This window comes from Gekko japonicus, unplaced genomic scaffold (assembly GCF_001447785.1).
Source record: "Gekko japonicus isolate JY-2015 unplaced genomic scaffold, Gekko_japonicus_V1.1 scaffold10, whole genome shotgun sequence".
Lineage (NCBI taxonomy): Eukaryota > Metazoa > Chordata > Lepidosauria > Squamata > Gekkonidae > Gekko > Gekko japonicus.
Genome location: NW_015167526.1, coordinates 135,194 through 152,495, shown reverse-complemented (window position 1 = coordinate 152,495; position 17,302 = coordinate 135,194). Strand labels below are relative to the sequence as shown.

The 17,302-nt window shown below is 52.0% G+C and overlaps 1 protein-coding gene across 1 annotated transcript; it reads right to left on the bottom strand.

Moving 5' to 3' along the window:
- Positions 1-243: 243 nt before the first annotated feature.
- Positions 244-6,594, bottom strand: GLTP (glycolipid transfer protein; the record flags this gene model as incomplete). The annotated part of the gene is made up of 4 exons (XM_015413246.1): positions 244-1,244; positions 4,000-4,150; positions 6,019-6,152; positions 6,502-6,594. Coding segments are annotated over 4 exons (561 nt in total), but the record flags the coding sequence as incomplete, so codon positions are not given.
- Between the last annotated feature and the right edge of the window lie 10,708 nt (positions 6,595-17,302).

Genomic DNA, 17,302 nt, shown 5'->3' with positions numbered 1-17,302 from the left:
AACAGCCACCCCCTGTAAGGTAGGTGGGGCTGAGAGAGCTCTGAGAGAAACTGCTCTTTTTCAAGAACAGCTCTGACAGAACTGTGGCTTGCCCAAGGTCATCCAGCAGGTGTGAGTGGAGGAGGAGTGGGGAATCAAACCTGGTTCTCCCAGACTAGACTGGGCATCTGGGTGTTTTAATACTGTATGGCGACTGGCAAACTGTTGTCTTCTGCAGACGGAGCGAATTCCACACATAAATTCCAAGACACAGCCATCTACATGCCCTCATTAGACTTTATTCTTTGTTTCCCCCCCACCCCACAACATTGCTACTCCAAAAATAAAACAGTAAGGCTCTGGTGGGCAGAAGACCACTTCCGAAGGCCTCGAACGGTTCTCGCATCTCGGAAAAAAGAGCATCTCTTAAAAACGGACAGGTAAAAATGACAGGTAGTTTTCAGCCGGAGCCAGTTATCCCTGAAGAGGAGAGACCCATTTGGACTCCCAGGAGGTTAAGCACGTCACTTCGGAAAGGTCCGAGGGCTGGTTCCTGCGGACCACGCACACACACACTCCCACACACCCCTCTGTCTGGAGAAAGGTCTGCTTGTCGCACACTCGACGAGGCTCCAAAGGGAAGCTCCCAGATGCCTCCAGACAAGGCCGTTGTGCATTGACCTTCTCGGGCAGCCCAAACATACAGAGGTTAGAGGAAGAGACAGTCTTGCTGGAAAAAGAGATTAAGGCAAGGATACGGTGCCCCTTTGCTAAGTGTTCTCCCCAGACACCCCCTTGCTTCCCCAAGACCAGTTTTTAAATAAATCTACTAGGTAAAGGCTACGAAAAGAGTTCTTGAGCTCTGGCTCTTGAAGGGAGAGGGGGCAGCTCTTTCAGGAAGATCCAAAGAGACCGCGGGGAAAGCCCGATGCTGCTGCTGCTCGAGTGGGAAAGGCAATCCTGGGGAAGGGCAGTCCAGGCCCAGCCGAGGGCTCACAGTGACCTTGGTGGCCTTGCCAGAGGAAAGCGGGAGGCCTCCTCCCTCCTCCTCCGTGCCCGGCTGAGACGGGGAGGGCCCACACTCAGGCCTTATAGTTCAGCTCGGCGTTCATCTTGGTGTACATCTCGTAAATGGCGTCCAGGATGGGCGTCACTCTCGTTAGAAACTGGTGGATCTTCTCCAGGGTCTCCTCCTCTTTCACTTCCTTGCCCATCTCTAAGGCTTTCAGCAAATCCGATTTGTAGGGGAGAGCGTACACAGAGCCCTGCGGTTGTGGAGGGGGAGAGAAAACCCGGTCAGGATCCCTCGACACACCTGCACAGGGCTAGCCCAGCCCCCCGCCCCCCCCGGATTGGAGCGGATTCACAAGACGGGCAAAGTGAGGATAGCCCTAAATCACCTGCACAGGATCAGACCCCAAAAGATGCTACAAAAAGACATAGGGTTATTCCGTGTCCCCCACCCCCCCGATAATTATGACAATCTATTGCCTGGCAGCACCGGGTACCGATTCTACATGGCAAGTGAGACCGCATGTCCACTTTTGTTGTAAGGTGCATAGATGTTGGTCTATTCCTCATTTCCGAAGACCTCCATCTGAGACCCTGGAGAGCTACTGCCAGTATAAGGAGACAATATTGACACTGATGGACCAATGGTCTGATTCAGTATAAGGAAGCTTCATGTGTTATCCTAAATGTAACTGTAGGATCCAGTTTATTTATTTCCATCTGTATGAAGAAGAAGAAGAAGAAGAGGAGATTGGATTTATACCCCGCCCTTCATTACCCAAAGGTGTCTCAGAGCGGCTTACAAACTCCTTTCCCTTCCCCTCCCCACAACAGACACCCTGTGAGGTAGGTGGGGCTGAGAGAGCTCTTGACAGAAACGGCTCTTTTTCAAGAACAGCTCTGACAGAACTGTGGCTTGCCCAAGGTCATCCAGCAGGTGCAAGTGGAGGAGTGGGGAATCAAACCTGGTCCTCCCAGATTAGAGTCCACGCACTTAACCACTACACCAGACTAGCTCCACCCCACACAGCCTTCAGGATCTTCAAATGAAATGGTTAGGTGGACTGGTTTGGCAAGCAGGGAGGGGAGCTGTGGGTTTGTACAATTCATTGCAGCTGTGGAACTCACTGCCACTGGATGGTAGGGGCCAGGTAAACATGCACATGCATGGATGGCACAAGATTAAGCATTCTGGGAATTCTAGTCAGCGTGAGGGTTACGCTGGACGCCAACTCAGGAGGCAGCGGAGTGGGAGGGGTGCAACGGCCATCCAGGCGTTTCCGTGGTTTGCTTTAGCTCTGCCCGGGACTAGAACATGTATGTGAAGTAAGCAAAAGTGCACACAATTAAGACATTATACAGGTCATATGACCAGTGTTCCCTATAAGCTGAGTTAGAGTGAGCCAGCTCACCGTTTTTTAGTCTCTGGCTCACACATTTTGTCTTTGTTCAGGAAGAACGGCTCCAGAGCAAACTAATTTATGCAGCAGCCAAATCACCTGCTCACAACTTTAATGCCAGTAGCTCACAAAGCAGAATTTTTGCTCACAAGTCTTCACAGCTTAGAGGGAGCATTGCATATGACAACCGCCCCCCCAGGAGTGCAGAATACTTTCGCCCTGTGGGGTAAATATTGATCTGGTCTAGATTCACACACAGAGAACTTGTCTCCGATGGCTTCTGTCAGCACTGCCAGCCAAAACACAAACCTCTTTGCTCAACAGTGGAATTCTGAGACTGCCAAAGAGTGAGGATGGCTTAGGCCAATAGTCCCCAACCTGGTGCCCCTGGGCGCCAGCCAACAACTTGCCTGGAGCTTAAATTTTTTTTATTATTATTGTTTTGATATATTATGGGAAAGGAAATATAAGAGTGGGAAGGGTACAGGGTGTGGGACACGACATAAAGGAACATTTCATCAAATCTGTATAACAGCTGTTACATATTTTCAGTCTTAATTCTTTGTTTCCAGTTCTGCTTCTTTGTAGAATTACTAAGATTAGTATCACTTCATTGCTGACATATTCTGTTATGTTTCCTGTTAAGCGTCTAATTTTCGATAGTTCAAGTTGGAGTTTGTTCTTGATCCTTGAGGATTCTTTCTACCCAGTCATAAAATAGTGACCAGTTATTTCTTACGTTTCGTTTACTTCTGTCCTTCTAAGTGGTTTTAGAAACTGGGATTAGGTGAGGTGGGGCTTTTGCCCCCCTGGGCTCCTGACTGGCATCCTATTAAACAGCATTTACCACTAGAGGTACGCATAGCACTCTGACACTTCTGACACTTGGTGGTGGCCTCCCCGCCCTCTAGCAGCCCTTTTGTGGTTGGCTCTCCTTCCTGTGGCAGCCACTCTGTTCGTACCAAACGTAAGCATGCCAACCCATTTTCAGATCATGCCCTTCTAAATTTAGCAGTCTTGGTTTTTCTAGTAGAATCCAATCTTTAATCCAAGTTGTGCCGCCGCTTGATAGTATAAGTCCCAGTTGGGTAACCCAAAACCGCCTCTCTCTTTTTTATCTTGAAGTGCTTTCCACTTTATTCTTCCTTTTTTTGGATACCAAATAAATTGCCTAATTACTTTATCAAAATCTTTAAAATACTGGAAGTTCTTTAGTATCGGCAGGCCACGTTGGAGAGATCCGGTTCCAGGCTGGTCGAAAGCAGACGCACGCGCTGTAGCTCCGCTCGTCCAGCTCTTCCCTTTGCTTTTTCTAGACATTTTCATTGGTCTAAGTACTCTCCCAGAGAGAGAGTACTTGCAAGGAACTTTTACTCGAAGCTGGAATAGGGTGGTGGCAGCCACTCAGTTGATGTGCCCACCACCCTGTGACAGAATGTGAAAGGTGCCCACGGGCCCAAAAGGGCTGGGAAACCCTGGCCTATGCCACTGAGCCTCACCCACACATGTCCTCAGTGCCCACGGCAACCACCGGGGGGGCAGGGGCTACAAAGTCCAATGCCCCCCCTCCCCCGGTCTGGCTCAGCACAGCCCTCCTTTGGGGACTCACCAAGAAGAGCTTCTGCAGGATCCAGCCGTGGTACTTCCGCAGGGCCATCTCGTAGGCCTTGGTGGCATTGACCCGGATGAGGTTGGGGTTCTCCTCGTCCCTCTCGCCGTCACAGAGGCTCTGCATCAGCACCTGGATGAACTTCAGGCCCCTGTGCCAGGCAGGGAGGGAGACAGAACAAGGTCAGGCGACGTGGAAGAGAGCAGGGCCCAGGAAAAGCTGGCCCCCTCCCCCAGCTCTCGCTTGTCCCCAAACAGCCAGTGAGCCCCACGCCCAGGAAGGAGGAAAGAGCCACAGACCGTCTCTCATCCTCACTGTCCACATGGAGGAGGAGGAGGCAGCAAATGCACCTTCTCCCAGGTAAGCTGGTCTACCCATGCAGGGTTGTTTCCCAGAAAGTCTCTCCGGAAAGGCTTGTTTTCCCAGGCTGTGCCTGAACTCACCAGCTGGCTCCCTATTTGTCTGGGTCAGACCTTTGCCATGCAAACGTCACTTCCAGACCGGCCTAGTGCAGTCTGCTCTGTATCGGGCGCTCCCGAAAACGCTTTGGAAACTGCAGGGTGGTCCGGAATGCAGCTGCCGGGCTGCTGACCGGAACCCTGGGGTCAGCTCGTACAACTCCAGCTCTGCAGCAGCTGCACTGGTGGCTACCAATTAGCCTCCAGATCCATTTCAAGGTGTTGGTGTCAACTTGTAAAGCCCTAACCAATCTGGGACCCTCATACCTACGGGGCCGCCTCTCCCATGCCGGCCCCCCATGCTCCCTTCGGTCATCGTCCGGGGACCTCCTGCAGGTGCCTGGCCCCAGGGTGGCTTGGCTTGGCTAGCTGTCACCAGGGGAAGGGCTTCCTCAGTGATGGCCCCTACCCTGTGGAAGGCACTCTTGGATTACTCCTGTGCCCTGCCGGACTTGCTGAGTTAAGAACATAAGAGAACATAAGAGAAGCCAGTGTTGGATCAGGCCAATGGCCCCTCCAGTCCAACACTCTGTGTCACACGGTGGCCAAAAATACCAGGTGCCATCAGGAGTTCCAGCAGTGGGGCCAGGACACTAGAAGCCCCCCCCACTGTTGCCCCCCCCCCAAGTACTAAGAATACAGAGCATCCCTTGCCCCAGACTGAGAGTTCCTATAAGAACATAAGAGAAGCCACTGTTGGATCAGGCCAGTGGCCATTCCAGTCCAACACTCTGTGTCACACAGTGGCCAAAAAGACCAGGTGCCCTCAGGAGGTCCAGCAGTGGGGCCAGGACACTAGAAGCCCTCCCACTGTTGCCCCCCCCCCAAGCACTAAGAATACAGAGCATCCCTTGCCCCAGACTGAGAGTTCCTATCTACACCTTGTGGCTAGTAGCCACTGATGGACTTCTGCTCCATATGCTTATCTAATTCCCTCTTGAAGCCGTCCATGCTTGTAGCCGCCACCACTTCCTGTGGCAGTGAATTCCATGTGTTAATCACTCTCTGGATGAGGAAGACGTTTCTGCAGGGCATGCAAGGCCGAATTGTTTAGGTTGGCCTGTTTGGGCTGTTTTAATAGTGGAATGGTGATGGCCACATTTTTTGATAATTTACTATTTTAATGTTAAGATTTTATATTTGTTGCTCATTCTTATGTTGTTTGACCTTATTGGTTTTAATGCCGTAAGTCACCGGCGAGACCCTTCGGGTGAGCGGCGACTAAAAAAGAAAAATCTAATAACTAAATAAAATACAAATAATAAAATAGATCACACATATTATCTTCGTTTTGGAGGGTTTTAACTTCTTTGTTATGACATTGCTTAAGCGTTGTAAGTCGCCGTGAGTCCCTTTGGGTGAGCAGCAGTGGTTTTTAAAATCTAATAAATAAAACAAACCAACGGCGGGATCCCAGGCATGCCGGGGGCCCTCTCTGCGCTGCTTCTGGCGCCAGGGGAAGTCTGTCCAGAGATCAGTAGGCTTTTCGCACCACTTCAGCATCAGCTGCCACTTAACACCCCCCCCCCAAGAGAAAAGCACAAGAAGGTCTCCGCGTCACCTTTTCAGCCACATGAGTGCCAAAGTGGCCCCAACTTTTGGCCAAGCGGAGCCATACATCTCCTTCTCCGCTTCCAGGATGTTCTGCAGCGTTTTAAACTTGGTCGGGTTCGTCTCATAAACAGCTCGGATTTTCTGAAAGGGAACCAAACAGAATAAGTCGGCCTAAAATTGCTCTTGATGCCTCCTCGACTGCCACAGGAGTGGGAAGGAGTCCCTCTGGGGCCAGTCCTACCACCCGGCCTCTTCCCGCCCCCCGGCACCCAAGCGCTGTGAAGCTAAAGGAGCGCATGGGAAGGGAGGACCATTTGCAGCAGAACGCACCCGCCTGTCACGAGGGGAGGCAGCCACGGCCTGTTTGGGCGCCAGCCTCAGAGATGCACGCTACACACACACACACACACACACAACTTGGGTGCTGAAGCAGAGATCGGCTCCCCATCACCCGCCTGCCCATCGCTCAAAGGCGGCAGAGCTCACCTACCTTAATGTTCCCGGCTAGGTCGGCTTTGACGGGAGCGTACACAATTGGGGTCCCCAAGCAATCTAAAAGAGAAGAGAGCGAGGAGATTGGATTTATATACCACTCGGAGTCTCAGAGCGGCTTACAATCTCCTTTCCCTTCCCCTCCCCACAACGGACACCCTGTGAGGTCGGTGGGGCTGAGAGAGCTCTGACAGAACTGCCCTTGAGAGAACAGCTCTGAGAGAACTTGTGACTGACCCAAGGAGAAGAGATAGGATTTATACCCTGCCCTTCACTCGGAGTCTCAGAGCGGCTTACAAACTCCTTCCCCTTCCCCTCCCCCACAACAGACACCCTGTGAGGTCGGTGGGGCTGAGAGAGCTCTGACAGAAACGGCTCTTTTTCAAGGACAGCTCTGACAGAACTATGGCTTGCCCAAGGTCACCCAGCAGCTGCAAGTGGAGGAGTGGGGGAATCAAACCCGGTTCTCCCAGATTAGAGTCCGTGCACTTAACCAGTCCCTTCCCCATTACAGGCCAATGGGACAGGACCCAATTTGGGCTGGACTGGAGCATGCGCACGGGGGTTTGGGGCCTTGCTGACCTTTTGGGGTTCCCCGAACACACTGAAGTACCAGCACGCCCTGACTCTGGTGCCACAGAAAGCCTCCTGATAATGGCCTTTGCGCTGCTATTGATTTCCGTTCCTGAGCAGCACCACTTGGATCAGTTTGAGCATGAATGAGCAAGATGTAGCAGACAGGACCCGAGAGAGCCGGGCTGGGATCCACCCTCCACTGTGACCTTGGGCCAGTCCGCTTCCCGCAGCCTCAACTGACACTGCAGGAGTGCGGCGGAGGCGGGAGAGACTGAAACTGGCCTGGCAAAGGTGTGCTGGCCTCCGCCTTTGGAAGAAAGGAAAGTGCACAGACGTGACGAAGCGAGAAACACGATGCAAGGGGGGCAGGATGATCGGGCCACCCGCACAATATCACAGTCCCCGGGAATGGAGACGCCGCCTCCCCCCAGACCTGCTCGTATCTTCCGCCCGGCGGCTTTCCAGCCAAAACTAGCGGCTCCCAAAGGAGCTGAACAGACATTTTAAGACATACAAACATTAATCACAAAATAATTTTAGCAGGTGTTTAAAGGGGTGTGAGGGGTGTTCACACACACACACACATGAGCACACACACGGAGCTACCTTACACGGCATCAGACCTTCCATCAAGGTCAGTCTTGTCAACTCAGACTGGGTCTCAGGCGGAGGTCTTTCACAGCACCTCCCACTTGATCTTTTTTAAAAAAATTGGAGACGCCGGGGATTGAACCTGTACCTTCTGCATGCCAAGAAGATGCACTACTGCTGAGCCACGCCCCGTCTCCATATCCTCAGGGGTCTCAGGTCGATGGAGGCCTTTCACACATCACCTCCTGCCTGGTCCTTTCAACTGGAGATGCTGGGGATTGAACCTGGGACCTTCTGCATGCCAAGCAGAGGATCTTCCAGAGAGCCACAGCCCTTCCCCAGTGTTCTCGGTGAGGCAGGATGCAGGGGTGTCTGCCCGCTATCTTTTCTCCCACTGGCCTTGAGGGTGGCACAAGTAAGTACCGACGTGTGCACTGCAGACATTTTTCACCCCCTCACCCAAACACAAAGAAGGGCTTTCACTTGTGGCACCCAAGCCCTCAAAATGACAGCCCCAGCAGGAGTACCTCTAAGCGCTTCAGAAATATTCCCAGGCTCGATGAGTTTCTACACGTGGACACAGTTCTCCATCTCTGCAATGCCTCAACAGCTCACTGCATCCTGCAACGCTATCAGGTACTTGGAGAATGTTTTTAAAAACAGTCTAACAAATTTAGAGTCCAGTCAGGCACCTTTAAGACCAACAAAGGTTTCATCAAGGTATGAGCTTTTGTGTGCAGGCACACAAAAGGCCATACCTTGTCAGGGGTCATTTAGTTGAAAAAGAGGTGCAGGAGCTCATTAGCATAACTCATTTGCATAGGCCACACCCCCTTACATCACCAGAAGTGTGTCAGAGGGCAACACCCACCGCTCAGGCTCCACTGGACTTTTTTGGATTGCTAGCTATTGGGGGGACGGATGTGCAGATCTGTCCTCACAGAGGAGGAAGAGCTTGTACCTGAATAAAACGTGGTCTTAAAGGTGCCACTGGACTGTTTTGGACCGTGGGGGGCTCTGCAGCTTACCTGGCTGCTTCTTACTCTGAGGGCTGCTGGGAGCAGGGGGTGGGGCTTGTTGCATGTGCCCGCCCCTTGGGCTCTTTACTGCCGGAGCTCTGCTCCTGTGCGCTCCTGCAGGAAATGACCCCTGCCTTGAATAAACCTTTCTTGGTCTTAAAGGTGCCATTGGACTCTAAATTTGTTGTACTGCTTCAGACCAACACGGCTGACCAATTGGATTTAAAACCAGCCTGCATTGCTAAATGGCGGCAGGGCATCCAGTGACAGAAAGGCCCACGAGAAGCAGTTCTACTCCGGGCCCTCAAAGCGGCTTTTGTGCAGCGGACCAGCCTGGGCCGGGGGAGCAAAGAGAACGGCTGGACTCATTTCCACGCATAATAGCCAATATTGTGTATCTGGGAACAAACAGGACTGTCTATTGTCTTCTGGAAGCATTCGCTTCTGTGGCAGAATCAGTGGGGGAGGGGGAGGGATCTCTTCATGCAAGGCAAAGACCATCCCCGGGGCTTTGTGGAAGCTGTGCCATTAACGTGGTGGAACACACCCTGTGGGACATCCAACACCCCCACCCCGTCACGAGTCCATCTCCAAGGACCGGAAAAGGCCTCCTCCGTCTCTTTCTCCATTCGTGCACCAAGCTTTGTGAAACACACACAAAGCTGAATCAGACCTTTGGTCCTTCGTTGTCTCCTCAGACTGGCAGAGGCTCTCCAGGGTCTCAGGAGGATGGAGGTCTCCTTCTGACTAACCTTATCTCTTTTTCTCAGAAAGTTACTACCTTGCTGGATGAGGGGAATGCTGTAGACATAGTTTATCATGATTTTAGTAAGGCTTTTGATAAGGTTCCACATAATATACTTTTTTACGAACTGGAAAAATGTGGTTTGGATCCTAGCTTTGGACTGTTAGGTGGATCTGTAACTAGTTGACAGATCGCACCCAAAGAGTGCTTGTGAATGTTTCCTCGTCCTCTTGGAGAGGAGTGACAAGTGGAGTGCCTCAAGGATCTGTCCTGGGACCAGTTTTGTTCAACATCTTGATCAGTGATTTGGATGTAGGGATAGAGGGAATGCTTATTAAATTTGCAGATGATACTAAATTGGGAGGGGTAGCAAATACAGTAGAAGACAGAGTCGGGGTCCTGGATGATCTTGACAGGCTGGAAAACTGGGCTCAAAGAAATTTAGTGAATTTCAATGGGGATAAATGTAAAGTTCTGCATTTAGGTAGGAAAAATTAAATGCATAATTATAGGTTGGGGGAGACTTGTCTTGGCAGTAGTATGTGTGAAAAGGATCTAGGGGTCTTAGTAGACCATACAGTGAACACGAGTCAGCAGTGTGATGCAGCTGCTAAAAAGGCAAATGCCATTTTGGGCTGTATCAACAGAAGTATAATGTCCAGATCACAAGATGTGATGGTACCACTTTACGCTGCTCTGGTTAGACCTCACCTAGAGTATTGTGTTCAGTTTTGGGCACCACAATTTAAGAAGGATATAGACAAGCTGGAACGTGCCCAGAGGAGAGCAACGAAGAGTCCTATGAGGAAAGGTTGAAGGAGCTGGGTATGTTGAGCCTGGAGAGGAGAGGACTGAGAGGTGAGATTATCACCGTCTTCAAGTACTTGGAGGGCTGTCCTATAGAGGATGGGGCGGAGCTGTTTTCTGTTGCACCAGAAGGCCGGACCAGAACCAACGGGTTGAAATTAAATCAGAAGAGTTTTCAGCTTAACATGAGGAAGAACTTCGTGACAGTCAGGGCGGTTCCTCAGTGGGACAGGCTTCCTCGGGAGGTGGTGGGCTCTCCTTCTTGGGAGGTTTTTAAGCAGAGGCCAGATGGCCATCTGACAGCAATGCGGATTCTGTGAACTTAGGCAGATCATGAGGAAGAGGGCAGGAAGGGTTGCCTCCGTGCTTAGTTCTCGTGGCCCGTTCTTAAATGCTGATTGCCACTTTGGGGTCAGGAAGCAATCCTGGAAGTTATTTTGTCATGGCGTGGAACAGCAGTCTCTGCAGGTGTGGAGGGGGAGGGTATTTGTGAATCTCCTGCCTTGTGCAGGGGGCTGGACTAGATGACCCTGGAGGTCCCTTCCAACTCTAGGGTTCTATGATTCTGCACCCCCTGCTGCCAGGTGCCTTGAGGTGCTTGCAGGGACTGACGGAAGCAGGGACTCGGGAGCCCTGGGCCCAGGTGGGTGCAGCTGCCTCCGTTGCAATCCCAAGTCTGCGCTCTTGGTTTTCGGATTTAGTGTGCATCAGGGGGGCAAGGTGATTCGAGGAAAAAGCAGAGCAAGTGGGACAGGCATCGACCCAGCCCTGCCCCACAGGTGTCAAGAAGAGCGTGCTGTTGAGTCGCAACTGACTTGTGGCAACCCCGTCCACGGGACGCTCCAGGTGAGAGAGGAGCAGAGGTGGCTTGCCGTTGCCTTCCTCAAACCCGAGGCCAGCAACTCCCACAGTGGGTTGACAAAGCTTCCGTGGGGTTGACCTCAAACTGCAGCAGCAGCCCTGGACTTTGCTGGGGGTCTTCCACCCAAGTACTAATTGTGTCCAATGCTGCTTCGCTTCCAAGTTCTAATGGGCTCAGGCTATGGGGGGGGGGTGCCCCTGAATCCCCAAGCTCCCAAAGCCAGCCGGAAGATCAGGTCTCTCCCCCTCTCCCCCACCCCAGCCATGCTCGACGATCTGGTCCAGTGGAAGCTCAGGTCTAAGCCCCGTAATCATCACGGAATCAGTCCCAGCATCCATCCAGAGGGCGGCAATCCATAAGAGAAGCGCTACTGGATCAGACCAGCGGTCCATCTAGCCAAGCACACTGTTTCATACGTACAACCTCCAATGTTCCCTCTAAGCTGTGGAGTCTTGTGAGCAAAAATTCTACTTTGTGAGCTACTGGCATTAAAGGTGTGAGCGAACAATTTGGCTACTGCATAAATCAGTTTGCTCGGGAGCCCTCCTTCCTGAGCTAAGACAAAAATGTGTGAGCCGGAGGCTAAAAAACTGTGAGCTGGCTCACACTAACTCAGCTTAGAGGGAACACTGCCTGCTACCCTAGAAGGTCCACAAGCAGGGCACTGAGGCCGAGGCCTAGCTGGCGTTGTCTCCTGTCACTGGATTTCAGAGGCTTCCTGCCTAGAGGTGTAAAATTTCTGGAAATTTTGAAGCTCAGAAAAAACCCCGCTTTTTTCTCCCCAGAACAAAACGGGAATTTTCGGAAAAATTGAAAAAAATGCTACATTAGCACTTCTTTTTTCTTTTCCAGATTGAAAGTCATTCTGTTACTTTAGGAACATAAAATATGACTATGGACATTTTTACTTGGCATGAAATGATCTCAACCAGCATATTAAAAATATAGTGTATCCAAACAATGATTACAAACAGAATACCCACCCACATGCAAACACAAAACTGAAACCTTTTTCTTTTCTTGTGACAATAGCACCTCCTAAAGGAAGAAATGCATCTTGTTCTTGCATTGGAGAGTTCAGTTTGCAGCCTAGGACTTGCTTGTCCTCAGTGCACAGAAATTAGATCCATCTGATACCATACATATTTTTAGAAATGATTTGAAAAATATTTGAACACCTTGTCCTAAAATATTTTATTCATCATGTTAAAATAAAATGTTCCATAATCATTTTTTTTCCTTTTCTTTTTTCAATTTTTCGAAAAAAAACAAAAAAGGCTTCAGGAAAAAAATGGGGGGAAAACTGTTTCCCCCCCAAAAAATGTTTCCAGTTTTTTTCTGGGCCTTCACATCTCTGTTCCTGCCTCTGAATATGGAGGTCCTCTTTCCTCACCGTGACCGGCAGCCATCGATGGGCCTCTCCTCCATGAATCTGTCTAGACCCCTTTCAAAACCCTCTGTGCCCGTGGGGCCACGGGCAGTGAGTTCCACAGAGTGAGGCTTGGCATGGGCTGGTCTCCCTCAGGAGCCACACGGATTCCCTCTGGCTCACAGAGAACAGCCTCAGACACCCTCCCGTAGTAGGAAGACACACTCAGCCATTTTTCACCGAGCTGCTTGTTTTTCAAGGCGAGACGCAGTCTGCCACGTTCCCGTTTTTCCAGTTCAAGCTCGGTGACGGTAACCCTGCTCTACCAGTGCTTGCCTGTGCAGAATTCACCAAGCAATGCCCCCTTCCCCTGCAGTTGCTAGAGTCCACTGAGAGACAGGTAGAAGAAGAGGAGACTGGATTTATACCCTGCCCTTCACTACCCGAAGGACTCTCAGAGCGGCTTACAATCTCCTTTCCCTTCCCCTCCCCACAACAGACATCCGGTGAGGTAGGTGGGGCTGAGAGAGCTCTCTCGAGAACTGCCCTTCAGAGAACAGCTCTGAAAGAACTTGTGACTGGCCTAAGGTCACCCAGCAGGTGCAGGTGGAGGAGTGGGGAATCAAACCTGGTTCTCCCAGATTAGAGTCTGCGCACTTAACCACGACACCAAACTAATGCTTCCCTTCCCCTCCCCTGGCCTGATCCTGCAAGGCAGCCATTCGAACCATGTGTGGGAAGTGGCCCTGCCTGCAGAGACAGGGGCCCCCAAAGGGCCGGCTGCATCGGAGCCTGGCTCTCTGGCCCCAGAGACACAGGCCCAAGTCCACTGCCAGCTTCCAGAGCGAGGCCAGTCATGGGGGAAATGTCCTTCAGGAAGCCACATGCAGGTCCAGAGTTTCGGGCAAATGACACACACCAAGCAGAAACCACAAGCAGCCTCACAGCTTTCCAGCCAAGGGCTCGGCCGTTTGAATGACCATGCGATGGGACAGGAGGACACGGAAGGGGAGCCCACGTGCCGCTTCTGGAGGGGACTCTGGACGTCAGAAGCCAGCTACTGGCTCACCAATCACCTGAGGCACCCAAACCTTAAAAGGGTTAAAGGGCTCTTTAGCTTGGAGAAACGACGACTGAGGGGTGACATGATTGAGGTTTATAAGATTATGCATGGGAAAGAGCAGGTAGGGAAAGAGGTACTTTTCTCCCTTTCTCACAAGACAAGAACTCCTTGTGGGCGCTCAATGAAATTGCCGAGCGGTTGGGTTAGAATGGATAAAAGGAAGTACTTCTTCACCCAAAGAGTGATTAACACATGGAATTCACTGCCACAAGAAGTGGTGATGGCTACAAGCATGGACGGCTTCAAAAGGGAATTGGATAAGCATATGGAGCAGAGGTCCATTGGTGGCTATTAGCCACAAGGTATAGATAGGGGCTCTGGGGCAAGGGATGCTCTGTCTTCTTGGTGCTTGGGGGGGGGGGCAACAGTGGGAGGGCTTCTAGTGTCCTGGCCCCACTGGTGGACCTCCTGATGGCACCTGGTATTTCTGGCCACTGTGTGATACAGTGTTGGACTGGATGGGCCTTTGGCTTGATCCAACATTGGCGTCTCTTATGTTCTTATGTAAACCAGTCTACAGGAAATAGATGGAAACCACCTGAGTGGTGCTGAGACCGGGAGATGCACCGAGGGAAGGACGGGAACTGGCAAGAGTAGATCCTGCCAGAGGGGAGAACCCTCACCGCCCCCCCCCCAACCTCAGCCAGGTCCAGGTGAGGCTCAAGCAGAAAGCCAGACGGGGCACCGCCAGGCCTGAACCCGAAGCGGTCTGCTTTCCGGCTCGGCGGATCTGTCAAGCCGGTCGGACAGGATCCTGGACTGAAGCTGCCCGGGGTGACATCACTGGAGTGAGGCAATCCGCTCTCTTGCCGGGTTGCAAAAGGAAAGAAGCGGACCGGGCAGGGTGTAGGAAGAGCCCAGCGGGGAAACGCCAGGGAGGGAGTTCGAGAAGTTCCTGATTGAGATCCCTTGAGGATGACGCTCGTTGTGAAACGCGTCGGGATGTCAACGGTCAAATCAGCTACCCTCACCGCTCCTCCTTTTGCTCCTGTCTCCTGGTGCAAGCCGTACCTTCTTCCCCATTTTTAGGAAAGACAGACTGAGAAGGGGCTGGCACAGAGTCTGCAGAGGCACCGCATGGAACCAGGGCCGGGTACCAAGAGATCGGAAGGAGCAGGAACGGGGTGGGGGGGGCAGGGTGTCTATTCTGTTTTGGCCGTCCCACAGCCAGACCCTGGCATGCGTCCGATGCTCCCTCGGCACCCGAAAACCAACAGCCAGTTACTACTTCTAATTAGAATGTGGGGGGGGGGGAGCAGCATTCTGTCCTTTCACGGGTCTCCTGAAAGACTATATCCTACCCAAAGCTTTGGAAGAGTAGTTTATGAAGTCAGAAAACATAAGAACATAAGAGAAGCCAATGTTGGATCAGGCCAATGGCCCATCCAGTCCAACATTCGGTCACTCAGTGGCCAAAAATACCAGGTGCCCTCAGGAGGTCCAGCAGTGAGGCCAGAACTCCAGGAGCCCTCCCACTTTTGCCCTCCCCAAGCACCAAGAATACAGAGCATCACTTGGCCTCAGACTGAGAGTTCCTACCTACACCTTGTGGCTAATAGCCACTGATGGATCTCTGTTCCATATGTTTATGTAATTCCCTCTTGAGGCCGTCCATGCTTGTAGTTGCCGCCACATCCTGTGGCAGTGAATTCCATGTGTTCATCACTCTTTGGGTGAAGAAGGACTTCCTTTTATCTGTTCTAACCCGACCGCTCAGCAGTTTCATGGAGTGCCCACGGGTTCTTGTATTGTATGAAAGGGAGAAAAGTGCTTCTTTCTCTACCTGCTCTATCCCATGCATAATCTCATAAACCTCGATCGTGTCCAGTGTTCCCTCTAAGCTGAGTTAATGTGAGCTAGCTCAGTTTTTTAGCCTCCAGCTCACCTATTTTTGTCTTAGCTCAGGAAGGATGGCTCCAGAGCCAACCAGTTGATGCAGTAGCCAAATCGCTCGCTCACAGCTTTAATGCCAGTAGCTCACAAAGTAGAATTTTTGCTCACAGGACTCCACAGCTTAGAGGGCACATTGATCGTGTCCCCCCTCAGCCATCGTTTCTCCAAGCAAAAGAGCCCCAAGCGCTTTAACCTTTCTTCATAGGGAAAGTGTTCCAACCCTTTTATCATTCTAGTTGCCCCTTTGTGCACTTTTTCCAGTGCTATAATATCCTTTTCGAGGGGTGGTGACCAGAACTGTACACAGTACTTCTGATATATACAGCAAACCTTCCTTTGCTGTGTATATCAGAAGTTGTACAAACATTTTAACGCACAAACAGGTTTCACAACAGTCCAGATTTCACCCTCTTATCTAGACGAAAAGAGAATTCTGGGGCAGGAGCCACGGGACACCAACGCGCATCACTCTTGGGGAGGGGAACGTGCGGCCAGAGAGAAAGGCAGACTGTGAGCAGCCCAGAAAGAGCCAGAAGAAGCCCTCTGGAAGCTTCCCTCCCCACAAGCTCCATAGAACCGGCCTGCCTGCTTTCAATAGCCGAGATGAAAACCGCAGGCTGAGGTCCGCCCCATGGAAGCATCGCTACCCCACTGTGGGAGCCGCCGGGCCCAGGGTTTGAGAGAGAGGAGGCAGCTCCCACAATCCGCCTGGGGGGGGCACCTCTGCTTTAGAAGCCTGGCATCTCCTCCGGTGCTCTTGCCCAAAAGCTCAGAGGCAGGAGCCACAAACACCCTCTGTGGTCCACCGCACCCCCGGCTCTACCTCCTGGCTTCAGGTCAGATGCGGGGCTGGAATACGGAGCAAAGAACAACAAGTTCCCATGGCAAAACTTCTCTCACGACTGGCATAAGGGACAGAAACACGTCCCGGCCGTTGCCAGGACAAGGGGCCCTCCGGCACCGCCAACGGTGTGCTCGAGCCAACGGAGTCACAGCAAAGGGTCCTCTAGCTCAGCACTCTGCTCCCAAACAGAGGCGGGAGGAGGCAGTCTGACCAGTCTGGAGGTTCAATTTTGCTAATACTTTAGGGCAGGGGTCCTTTCGTGGAAAAAGAGGTACAGGAGCTCATTAGCATAGCTCATTAGCATAACGTATTTGCATATGCCACACCCCCTGACATCACCGGAAGTGTGTCAGAAGGCAACACCCACCGCTCAGGCTCCACTGGACTGTTTCGGATTGCTAGCTATTGGGGGGGGGGGCGTGCAGATCTGTCCTCACAGAGGAGGGAGGGCCAGTTTGGTGTCGTGGTTAAGTGTGCGGACTCTAATCTGGGAGAACCGGGTTTGATTCCCCACTCCTCCACCTGCACCTGCTGATGTGACCTTGGGTCAGTCACAAGCTCTGGCACAGCTGTCCTTGAAAAAGAGCAATTTGTGTCAGAGTTCTCTCAGCCCCACCCACCTCACAGGGTGTCTGTTGTGGGGAGGGGAAGGGAAAGGAGTTTGTAAGCCGCTCTGAGACTCCAAGTGAAGGGCGGGGTATAAATCCAATCTCTTCTCTTCTTCTTCTTCTTGTACCTGAATAAAACTTGGACTTAAAGGTGCAACTGGACTGTTTTGGGCCGGGGGGGGGGGCTCTGCAACTTACCTGGCTGCTTCTTGCTCTGACTGAGGGCTGCTGGGAGCAGGGGGCGGGGCTTGTTGCATGTGCCCGCCCCCTGGGCTCTTTACTGCCGGAGCGCCACTCCTGTGCGCTCCTGCAGGACATGACCCCTGCTTTAGGGAGGGGGAGAGAGAGAGAGACTACCGGCT